Consider the following 11,440-nt stretch of genomic DNA (forward strand, 5'->3'; position numbering starts at 1 on the left):
TGTCGCTGCGGCTCTGAGGCTAATTGACACTTTCCCCTCACGCTCCAGCCTCCAAGCTTTTGCGCCAGTCGCCCCCCCCCCCTTTTCATCGCTTTCATAATTGCCACCAACATAATGACACAGTTGCTGTGGCAACCGTGCGTCCCCCCCCACCACCCCCCTCTCTCTCTCTCTCACACACACGCACGCAAAAACAATGCGGAAGGTTTTTCCAGCCGCTGCGTTAGATGTCTAAACTTTTTTCCCCCTTTCTTCCTCTCAGCTCCGCTTCGGAATTCCTGAACAAACCGGATCGATGTTCGTGGAATGCGGGTCATCGACACTGTTATTTATTTATTTATTTATTTATTAAGGCGGCGGAGGCCAGTCAAGACGAGCCCCACCGGTTGAATGAGCGTCTCATCAGCACCGATCTGATCGACCAATCAGAGCGCGCATCGGCTGGCGGACCTGTGTGAGGCCAGGCGCATTTAGGCGGTGTAACCTTCCTCGATTGGTAAAAAAAGAGAGAGAGTAAGGATAGAGACGGCCAGCCGTGGTGGTATCCAGGTGGAGCAAAGTGAGTTGGGCGAATTTTAGGAGGAGTTTGACATCACGCGCGTTCTGCAGCTCAGGGGGGGAGAAATCAACTCGCACGAGAAAAAGCAATTTCCCCCCGATTCAGTGTGGAGTTGCTTCGCCACACGTGCCAGAAAATCCTCGTTCTCTCTATTTTCTTCCTCCCCCCCTTTTTTTTCCTGCAGTAGTGAGTCTGGATTATTCACATTTTAGCCGGATGGAGTCGAGAACCCGCGCGAGGTCTGCGGCTCTGGAAGGAAACAGCGTTTATTGAGAGGAGAGGGAGAAAAAAGGGGGCGACAGAACTGAGAGTTCACGCTGTCCTGATCGCCCTGTGCTACAATAACAGGCTGCCATCTGACAGACAGTGAGATACAGTGCGCAGGCTCTCCCCGCTCTTCCAGCATCAGACCCCAGAGCAGCGCACAGGTAAGACACGACACTCTGCATCCTCCAGCAGCGCGCCGCTACTTCACCCGATTACAGCCGCAACTCTTTGATACCTTTATTGCGCGTTTGGGTTTGTGTGGAGATGGTGTTTTAAGCATCTGTTTAGACGGATCCGGCGCGTAAAGGAGGAAAAAAAAACCGACTGACAGCTGCGCCATGGAGACAATTGCAGCCTTTTCCGGTTTTATTCTGCTCAGCCTGTCAATATTTCATCATTTTAATTGATAACTGCCGTCATTAGGAGACATAACGGATAGATTTGTAATAGTGCCACTGATAACACACATCCAGCCGGATTACACGCACAAACGCACGGCGCGGATACACCCACGCACTTCGAGCTTACTGATACATGCAAACCATGTCGACAACCCGCACGCTTGTTCGTTGCAAGTTGCAACTTCTTAGGCTAATGAAGGACGCAGGGGGCAACTGGGGGGTTGTGGGGGGGGGCGTTCGGATCGCTGGACTGGTGCGAAGTCATTGCGCAGCAGATATTTGACAGATAAGACTGACGCTTCCATCGCGATCAGACGCCTTTTTTGCGCAGATCTCCCCCATGTTGCGTTTTTTTTTTGCGTGCGTGTGGTTGTTTTTTGTGGGGGTTTTTTGTGTGTCCCTCACCGACTCGCGGTGTTTGCGCGTTTTGAAACGGCGAGATGATAAAATATTTTGTGTCATTTCCAGTAAACACCTGTTGAAAGTGTTGCGGCCGTGTGCGCAACTGCTCGGCCGACGAAAAAAGTCAGAGCGCCGATCTCTTCGTGCGGTTTTGCATTTGCCCGCAATGGTCCCCCCCCGCCGCCACCACCATCACCCCCCCCCCCCACCCCCCAGGGGGCCATGTAACTCAGGGATGCTTCACCGTTCTGAAAAGGTGTCCCCCCCCCCCCCCTTCGCTCCCTCCCTTTTCTGCAGAAGCGATGCTGCAGAAAAAGGAATTAAACCTTCGCTCCGCCCGTTGAGACACTTTTACCGATATGAGATAAATTATGGAGCCTTCCTGAATGAAAGACCCGTTCAAATTCACAGAGAGCGACGGAAACCAGCGCGTGGAAGTTTGCAGACGAGGCGTCGGCGTGTCAGGGAAAGTGACGCGCACGAATGCGACTGTTTTTTTTTTTGTTGGTTGATTGGGTGGGAATCCAATCAGGATGTGTTGTTGATTGGATTCCGCTGCCCCTCTCTTTTGCTGCCTTTCACTCACATGCACGCAGACAGAGCTGCAGTGCTATTCTGAGAGAGTTAGCTGCCTCAACCCACGCACGGAATCCGAGAGAGAAAGGAAGAATTGGAGAGAGAAAGAGAAGAAGGAGAATTCAAGGGGGATAAAAAGGGATGCAAGGATGCTTACTATACCCTCTCCCTCCCTCTCTCACATCAGGCCTCTCTAGAATCTCCAGATTCCTCCCCTGTAATTGCTCTTTAATGGCTGATTTGCAGTCTCGGTTGGCAGTCCTCTGGAGGCTGCATGGCTGCGTTTGCAGAGCTGTTTGGTGGTGCTGTTTGTGTGATGTGTGGTGTTGTATGGGTGAGTGCTGGGAGAAATGTACTTGATTCCATGCCGCCCACGCGCAGCCCTCCCACTCACGGTCGTCTCTGCATCTATACCTCTGGCTCTCCCCGCTCACCACCATCGCTGTGCTGGTTCAAATCTCTACCCTGCGTTTGTCTCTCGGCTCTTCTTCCTGGACCGGGGTGTTCCTCTCGCACCCAAACTAGCACCCACCCACTCACACACACACACCACACACACACACACACGTAATGCAATTGAATAATAATGTCTGCATCGCTCCGAGCGTGCACGCTGCTCGGATAAGGGAGGAGAAGATGCGGGTTGCTAACCGGGTCTTCTCCTTTGAATTGCAGCGGACGCCTGGTCGATAAGCTCCAGGTACGACTGGCGACATGTGAACGGGAGGACAGATCTGGAGCTCAGGTCGTCCCCTCAGAGAAGACAAACTCCAACCTAATCTCCAGGACAGAGTCCTCCGTCGGGGTGACCGCCGGTCGCTCCGTATCGCTCATTCCCCCCCTCCTCAGAAGGTCAGAGGAACATGTAACTGAAACAAGCGGAGCCCTCGGTGATCTCAGCCCTCCTCCTCTCTCTCTCGACCCCCCCGACGCCACCCAGCCGTGCCTACATTCTCTGCTACAGATAGGGCCGTTTTTAATAATTACATGTAATTATAATTTCTGTGGGAGACAGATCTGCTTCTGTCTATTATCGCCAACACCTCCAACACAATAACTTCACACATTTACATATTTCCCAACAAAAGTAATATTCTTTCAACCTCGGAATAATTTTTCTCCGACAGACGGGAGGGGTGATGTGCCATTCAGTTTTTGTCTAATTAGTGACAGTTGAATGACACTGAAGACTTTAGTGCCTAAAATCCAAACTCAGAACTTCTGAAATTCGCTTTTGGGAGATGTTTTTGCGATGTTTCCTTCCAAGACTGGGCGTGTTTCACTTATTTGTTGATGATTACTCCTAATTTTCCACAATTCCAGCCCATTAGCATTTAAGCCGAGCCTTCCTCGCTCTTCGGTCCTGCTGCACGTTCGCCCAAACCTCACAAAACGCTGAATGCTGCAGATGTTCCCGCGAGAGCGCCGAACATTATGGTAATTCTTCCGCCAACCACCCCGTCTCTTCATCCCGTTTGATTGTTTACAATGCCAAAAGAAAACCAAATACATTATTGATTTCATTCAATTTTTCAAGGGGAGACTCTTGTGCAGCCGAAATAAGTGCCAATTCCTGCGCGTGTGTGCCGTGCCAGACTAAAATATCCACCCAGGGATGAATAGAACAGATAATCCTATTTACATTTGAGAAAACATGGGCCATAGATCATTGTTCAAGTGCCACGACCAGCACAGGAATGTATAGGCCTGCGATATTTCATTGAGAACGGGCCTTTACTGACCTGTATCACCACAGATTATTCGGTTTTGTTCAGCTATCGAGGAGCATGAAGATTGTCGTTAGCGGTATCACTTTTCTACAAAGATGTGTCCATCTTAGGCTTTTAGGTTTCAGAGGTGTTTTTGGAGGGCAAAAGATGAAGCTATTATGCACTGCTGTTGTAAATTAAAGTCATTTGTAGACCTTCATCAGCTACTATAGAATTTTACAGACTGGTTTTAATTGTTTTTACAATGACAACGCTTTTGTAATGCTACAGTACGAAATTGCCCACTGAAAACAGACGAGCAAAAGTTGAACATCCAGCCCCACTGAACGAAGCGCACGTGTTTAGTGGGTTAAACTGCGAAAAAATAAAAAAACAAACGGAAACGGTGGCGCAGCTGCATCAACTCAACCACGGAAAATAGATCTCTTAGTCATGTCAAAATGACGCCCACCACCAATCTCCGAGTCCTCGCTGTCTCTCTGCTCTCCCTCCTCACTGCCCCGCTCACCACCGTCGCGGAGACCTCTCCGTCCCCTCCTCCTCCGCGCTTAGATCGCTCAGGGAGGCCATTTACCGAGCAGCCCGACACTGAGCCCGGGTACTCCCTCCTGCTCAGGGCCTTGCAGAACACGATCAGACCGGCTGCTCTGCGAGACCGGGCCAAAAAAGCAGCGAAGCCGCCAGAAACATCACAGGGCGTTCTGGAGACTCCTCCTCGACCCCTCCCCCAGGTCATGTTCCTTAAAAATGTCACGTCAGCAGAGGCCCTGGCGCCTCCCCTCGGCGCGGCTCAGGTCGCGCCCGTCCGGCCCCACATGATGGACATGTGGATGGATGTATGTCGGGGTTACTACGACGTCATGGGGCACTTCGACAGTGCGTTCAATTGCTCCAAGGACACCTTCATCTTCTGCTGCGGAACCTGCCACTACCGCTTCTGCTGCCCAGAACGGAGCCGGCAACTGGAACAGGACAACTGCAGAAACTACGACTCTCCAGACTGGGCCAAGCCGCAGACAGAATCCATCACGACGCCTGAGGATGGAGGGTCCGACGTTGACTTCGACCCGCTCAAGCAGCAGAGCCACAACACGGGCTTCGTCATCGGGGGTGTGGTGGCGTTCATGGTGGCCGTCGCCGTGGGCATCAAGGTGGTTTTCAACAAGGTGCAGCAGGAAGCCCACCAGAGGGATCTCAACATGCCCAGGTGAGGCGCCGCACAGCTCTCATTCAGCGCCGCTCAGTGCTGAATGAGTGAAATTAGGTTTTCAGGACTCCATAAATGGCCCAGATTCATCATTCTGGATGCCGTTGTTAGTCATCGGCTGAAACGGAATTGATCTTCAGTGAGTGGCTGCTACAGAATTCACGCTTGTTGTCCTTGAATCTCATAAGTGGCCAAAAATAATACCGTTTTGCATTTGCACATTTTTGGCGAGATTTACGTCGGTCGCCTTCGAAATTGATGTAAAACAACTGAACTCGATCGCAGTTGAGGAATACTGGGGTTTGTAGTGGGAACGATCCCGGTTTCCATCTCGTTTCTTTTGCTTCCAGAGCCCTTGTTGACATGTTGCGGCACCAGTCGAGCCCAGTGCAGCAAGACGAGAGGAACAACAGCGTGGCTCTGGCTGTCGGGGACGGACAGGGGACGCTGGGGAGAGCTCCAAAAAATCTCTACGCCCCAGGATTGCCCAGCAAGGACAACAGATGTGAGGGCCCAGGGCTTTTTCAGCATTAATGAATAGCACAATCACAGGCGTAATCAGCGCATCTTGTAGCTGCAGCATTCGCACGCTGAGTCTCGCCTTTCGTCACATCTGACTGTGAATGCAGGCTTATTTTCTTTGTCCCGCCATCACGGTGCCTTCATGAACATTAAAACCCCTCCACGGTGGCGCGCGGAACCTTTAATCTCAGTCTGTAATTTGTGTCCACCGCCTGAGATCTTTGATCTGTGGCGTCTTCTTCTAATTATATTAGACTCCGCTTCAAGATCTCAGTAAATGTGGAGATTGGTGCGTTTAAATGCGGCCTGTTGCGTGGTTATGCGGCAGACTCTTTGTACAGGAGGTGTACAGATAAAAGTAGATAAATGTGTGCATTTGCCTTGTTATGTTCATGCTCAAGCACCATTGAGATGAAGAGTGGCTGCTGTTTTGATGCGACTGACATATGTGCCTTTGGCTTGCAGTGGGAAATTTGCAGCACAATTTCATCCACTCGTCAGGGACCAGCCCCAAACACACCGCAACTATTGGTGAGGGTTTTTGTTTTTTTGCTTTAAAATGTATATTCACATAAACACGTAACGTGGAATAACAAAATAGCAGGTAAGCTCCAGCTGCAGGTGAGAGGCAGCGTATAAAAGTCGTTTGTTTAAATATGCCTCATGCTATAGGAGGCTTAAATGTGGACCTGTGTGTATTTTTAAAGCCATATCGGGTTTTCTTCAACAACAAAATGTACTCTTTTTGGAACTAAAATGAATATTTAAGGGTTTCATCGATGGCTGCAGGGGGACTTAAAACCTCAAAATAAAAGCTATTATAGCTTAAGCTGCTTATGGATTTGGTTTTCAAATTTGGCCAGTGGATGTTAGTGGATTCCAACTCTGCCACATGCAGCACGTTGGATCCAGAGGATCTCATTTAACACGCGGGTATCCCCCCCCCCCCCCCCCCGTGGTCTCTGCAGAACGCACCCCTCGGATGAACAACGCTCAGCTGGCAGCAGGCGGCACCCTGCTCTCTAGTAAACACAACAACACCAAATCCCAGCCTTCCTTTCATCACTCCCTGCACAACCTGGCTCAGCTGCCGCCTTCCTATGAGAGCGCCACCAAGCCCGAACTCAACCGCTACTCTTCCCTCAAACGCCTCGGTGGGTGCCTCCATGTGTGACCCTCCTTCCCTTTGCTGCTCTGCAGACGTTTTGTGTTATTTTTGTGGCAGCGCCTCACGGCATTGTCTGCTGATGAGTTCTCCTGCCGTGACAAACGCTTTTGTTTGACTTCCAGAGAAAGGTCTCGATGAGTACTCGTCTGGCTACTGCACCACCAAGCGTCGGCCGCACACGGCCCAGCCGGCCCTCCAGTCCTCTCAGCACCACCTCCACTGGGGCGGAGACTACACCCTCAGCGGGAGAGGAACCCTCCCCAGACACGCAGCCCGTCCCTGGATCCCGCCGCCGCCTTCTGGGATGCCTGCCTCGCCCACTCCCAATCCTTACCCTCTCGATCCCCCAGAGCCGCAGTACAACCCCAATTATGACACCCTCTCCAAGCCTCCGAGGAAAGTCAAGTCCACCGACCAGCTGCTCAACATGGGCGACGTCCCCGGCAACACGGGGACCCTGTCCAGGCTGTCCAAGAACCAGCAACACCAGTACTACAAAGCCATGGCTGCCTCCAACAAGAACTCTAACACGCAGACCCTCACCAGGAAGACCCAAGACCGGAGAGAGGAGAGGCAGGAGCGGCAGGAGCGGCTGCTCATGTCCCCGGATCATCTGGAGGACAGGATGGGAGTCCCCGGCATGGGAGTGGTGGATCCGTACGCCCACACGGGTGGGATCGTCCCCACTCTGCCTCGCCAACAGAAGGCCCAATCCCAGCAGAACGTCTGCGCTACGCCCACGCTGGACCGGCACCACATGATCAAGATGAACTCTCACCCCACGTCCGGACGGGAGCAGGAGAGGAACCCGGGAATGACGGGGCACATGAGCGGGGGCATGGGCTGGGCGGGAGAGATGCCCGGGGCCGGGGTAGTTATGGGAACGGGAACACTGGGGGGCCACAGCGCCAGGAGGATGGCCTTCGCAGCGAAGAGGCAGAACACCATCGAGCAGCTACACTTCATACCCGGAGGGGGCGGCGGGGGGTCGGCAGGAAGCGGCGGGGGTAACCAGGGGATCAGAACAGGGAGTAAAAACGAGGTGACAGTGTGAGGTTTGTGCCTAAGGTAGAGCTGAATAGAATAGAGGAATAGCTCATCTTTCTGCATTGAAACATTAGTCAAACAAAAATGAAACTAGAAATATATATTATTAGTATAAACATAGACTACCGTGTTTAGGCTGTTCAGATTAGTGTTGTCATCACATAGCTCATATGACTACTTCAGTAAAACGTGGGGGATGTCCGTTCCAACGACGCGATAGCCTACATCAGCCATATTTTGTAACAAAAGTTGCCATATTGCCATATAAAATGGTGCCATTAATTGTAGAATGACAGTTTGGAGAGGTGAAACAAAGCCAACAGATTTGTTTCACAAAAAGTACTCAGGAGCCATATTAGGTAGGTGGCAGCATGATATACATACATATATAGAAACAAATAAGCAGATGTAGAAGACGATGCATGAGATATAGTTTATAACAGAAAATCCAGCCAACTGCACCTGCCTGACATGGCGGTCAGAGACGGTGATTCACCGACCCGGATCTCACGGCCGAGTGGACCAGACGAGTGAGTCAACCACGTGCCTGGTCAGGAGGAGCCGCTGAACCATCATGATCCTGACACGGGAAGACAGAAGTGAGTTTGGGTTTTTTGTTTTTTTTTATTTTGGCTGCCTCCTAAACAGGAATGAAAAGGGTGGGGGCTGTTTCAAGACTGGAAGAGGCCAGCTCGACGCTGATCCGGACTCTGCCAAAATCACCGATCTGATGCCTGGACTGTCTAATTCTCCACGTGACCTTAAATCAAAACCACAGCGGAACTGTCTCGCATCACTGTTATGCTACGGGGGTGTAAACTGACCTTAAATTGTACCAGGGGTGGGGGCAGGGGTGGGGTTAAGCTAACGTTGCCACCTCTAGATCCAGTCCCTAACTGCAAAAACAGGTTTGTTCCACAGAGTAACACAGAGACATCCGACACATTAATACAACAGCGTCTCGACATCAACGCAGACGAGTCGAGAGACGAGAGAAGAAGTCTCCCGTTTACCTGCGTAGACGAAGGCGGCTTGCTTTAGGTCGCCCATGAAAGAGCGCAGGGGTTTTTTTTATTTATTTTTTTCTTCCCACAGAGCACAAATGAACAGACCCTGACGCAGAGGTTGCACTTGCACAACCGTCCTTCAAAGCCATTTCTGGGGATACAAAGAAAAACACCACAGAGGAAGCTGGTCTGACAATCATTCTTTTACTGTCCTCACAGATTATACAAGTCGCCGATACGTTGTACAGGTAAACGTTTGGCCTCGGAGCGCGCTGGAAAGCTCCGAATCAGGAGAGAAAGGGCCTTTTACTGCGATGGGAAGAGACTCGGATGTTTAGGAAGCCCCGCTCGTCCCCTAGACAAAGACCTTGCTGTATCATATCGCACTCCAGCCAGTCTGATTAAAAATAGAGGAAAAAAATACAGAAAAGAGACAAAAAAAAATCAATAACGACGCTTTTTAATACTAAGGGCTATCCTATCCTATATACTGTAGTATGTGATTATCTGTGGTCCATATGAAATGCTATCTCTTTCTCTTGATTTTGTGTTGATATTGTCATGATGTATTCAGTATTAATGTGTACAAAAGAAAAAGAAAAAAAAAGAGGAGCAGTTTAAGCACAGTTGACGGAGAAACACAAAGGTTTGCACAAATACATCCCCGAATATTTGCACCAGATACAGGCTAGCTTTGTATCGCGTCCTCGAGGTTTACATTCTGCCGGGCTGGGAAGCGTCGAGGCAGAGGGTTCGTTTGTTTTTCCGTTTAGAATCTACAGATCGGAGACGATTCGGAGGAGCTTCAGCAGTTTCTTGGTTTTGGTTGAACGGGAACGGCCAGAAACGTAGATTCCACTCGGACCATGTTCCTATACGCAGTGCTACATGTAGTTGTTTTGAATATGATGGAGTGTTATTATTAATAATTACTATAACTGTTCTGGTTATTATTAACAATTATCTTATGGTGTGACGTTCTTTTGCTTGGTGGGATTTCAGTGTTTATTGTTTTTTAGATAACTTGCATTCTCACAATTTGTTGTTTTTTTGTTGGGTTTTTTTCCTATATGTGATCATAAATTCAACTTTTTTCTTTATTTTTTTGGAACACATTCTGACTTTTGATGCATGCCAGCTCCATTTCAGAGAGAGGCATTTACGGTGTATCTCTGCAGCTGTATGTAACCGTGCCTAGACATCGGCCTTACTCCCGATCACAACCGATCGCTTAGGTTTTCCAGCTGAAAACATCGGCTGGAATGAACTCTGCAGCATTTGTGAGGTAGGGCGGTGTTCCCGGAGCCGGGGACTGGACACACCCGCCCACCCAGGAACGTGTGATGGGCTGTACATACCGGACCGACGAGAACGTGCGCGTGTTTGGGTGAATGTTTATTAAGCAGGTCTGAAGGAAAACGAGGTCTGACGGGAAAAGCCGAAAACTTGGGAATGCAGTATGTTTTCCAGAGAAAAGGGGACAGATGACATAGAGTAGAGCTTTTTTAATAGAGTCACAAAAGGTCTGTAGCAAAGTCTGTAATATCTCATAAGCCATATCCATCGGAGCCCATTTTCACACTTTTCTAAATGGTTAATCTTATTTGTGGAAGTATTGTATTTTGTATAGCTAGTACAATCAGAATATTTTGAGTGATCTCTTTAACATTACTTTGAGGATTTAAAAAAAATAAAAGTATTATGTGTTTAGTATTTACTGAATTGTACAGTGGCGGCCTCATGACCTTTCGTTGTCTTTCTATGCTCACGGCGTCTGGGAGAAGAGTTTCGCCTTTTTCTTTGCCCCCCACACACGAGTCCGCTGCGCTCAGCACGACTTGGGAGGGAAATGGAGGAAAACGGGGTGTTTTCGCCATTATGAGTTCGTTTAGAGGGCGGAGGGTGAAACGGCCACATGAAATCTGAAGCATTGCGATGGGTGAATAGCACGGACGGGGAATGTGTCCACTAATGAAATTCATGGATTTCTTTTTCATGCTTTATTTTTTTGGTTCGGTCAATGTTTGTGCAATGCATTGATACCCCTTGGATACGACAGTGACTTACAGAGAATTTGTATAATAAAGTTGGTGGAAAAATTCATGAGCTACACATCTATGGGTGTTTTTTTATTGGCACAACGCAGCTTTATTAAGGTAAATATACGACTATATTACTCTATAATATTACTGATTCAGCTACATAATGAACTGTAACTGCGAGATTTGACAGGAATATGTTCAGTAGCAAACATAAAAATGGCTGATCAACTATCATAGTGACAACAAAAACCCTCATAAAGCAGAATATGAACTGTCGTGTGAGTGTTATTGTGTAATATATGATTATATCAGGTGCATATATACATTTATTCAAATTGAAAGCTTCATCAAAACATGCGTCACAGCACAAACTTGGGGTTTTTCTGTTATTATCTGTAAGAATTAAGTCATTATTATGCAATAATGACTTAATTCTTACAGATAAGTCCTTCCTAATAATGAACTAATAGGATTTAATGAGTGAAGTGTTTTACAAATACCAACAAACACAT

General features: G+C 48.9%; 1 protein-coding gene across 2 annotated transcripts; it reads left to right on the forward strand.

Annotated features, from left to right (window-relative positions):
* The first annotated feature begins 210 nt into the window (after positions 1 to 210).
* LOC130532930 (protein shisa-6) lies at positions 211 to 10,989 on the forward strand. 2 transcript variants are annotated; one of them, XR_008952455.1, is made up of 7 exons: positions 211 to 987; positions 2,881 to 5,142; positions 5,493 to 5,647; positions 6,130 to 6,195; positions 6,633 to 6,818; positions 6,955 to 8,478; positions 8,975 to 10,989. XR_008952455.1 is itself a non-coding variant. In XM_057045927.1 (6 exons), the coding sequence occupies exons 2-6, from the start codon at positions 4,376 to 4,378 to the stop codon at positions 7,884 to 7,886; spliced, it is 2,106 nt and encodes a 701-aa protein (XP_056901907.1). In that variant the 5' UTR covers positions 211 to 987; positions 2,881 to 4,375; the 3' UTR covers positions 7,887 to 10,989. The 2 variants fall into 2 exon arrangements, 1 of the variants encoding a protein (XP_056901907.1); XM_057045927.1 differs by having other exon boundaries at positions 6,955 to 10,989.
* The last annotated feature ends 451 nt before the right edge of the window (positions 10,990 to 11,440 follow it).

This window comes from Takifugu flavidus, chromosome 10, assembly GCF_003711565.1.
Source record: "Takifugu flavidus isolate HTHZ2018 chromosome 10, ASM371156v2, whole genome shotgun sequence".
Lineage (NCBI taxonomy): Eukaryota > Metazoa > Chordata > Actinopteri > Tetraodontiformes > Tetraodontidae > Takifugu > Takifugu flavidus.

What these genes read in the sequence shown, in the direction of transcription:
- LOC130532930 (XM_057045927.1), top strand. Translation starts at nt 4,376, where the DNA reads ATGACGCCCACCACCAATCTCCGAGTCCTCGCTGTCTCTCTGCTCTCC. An exon ending in AGGGATCTCAACATGCCCAG is followed by an intron (nt 5,143 to 5,492) that starts GTGAGGCGCCGC and finishes TTTTGCTTCCAG; the next exon opens with AGCCCTTGTTGACATGTTGC. An exon ending in GCCCAGCAAGGACAACAGAT is followed by an intron (nt 5,648 to 6,129) that starts GTGAGGGCCCAG and finishes TTTGGCTTGCAG; the next exon opens with TGGGAAATTTGCAGCACAAT.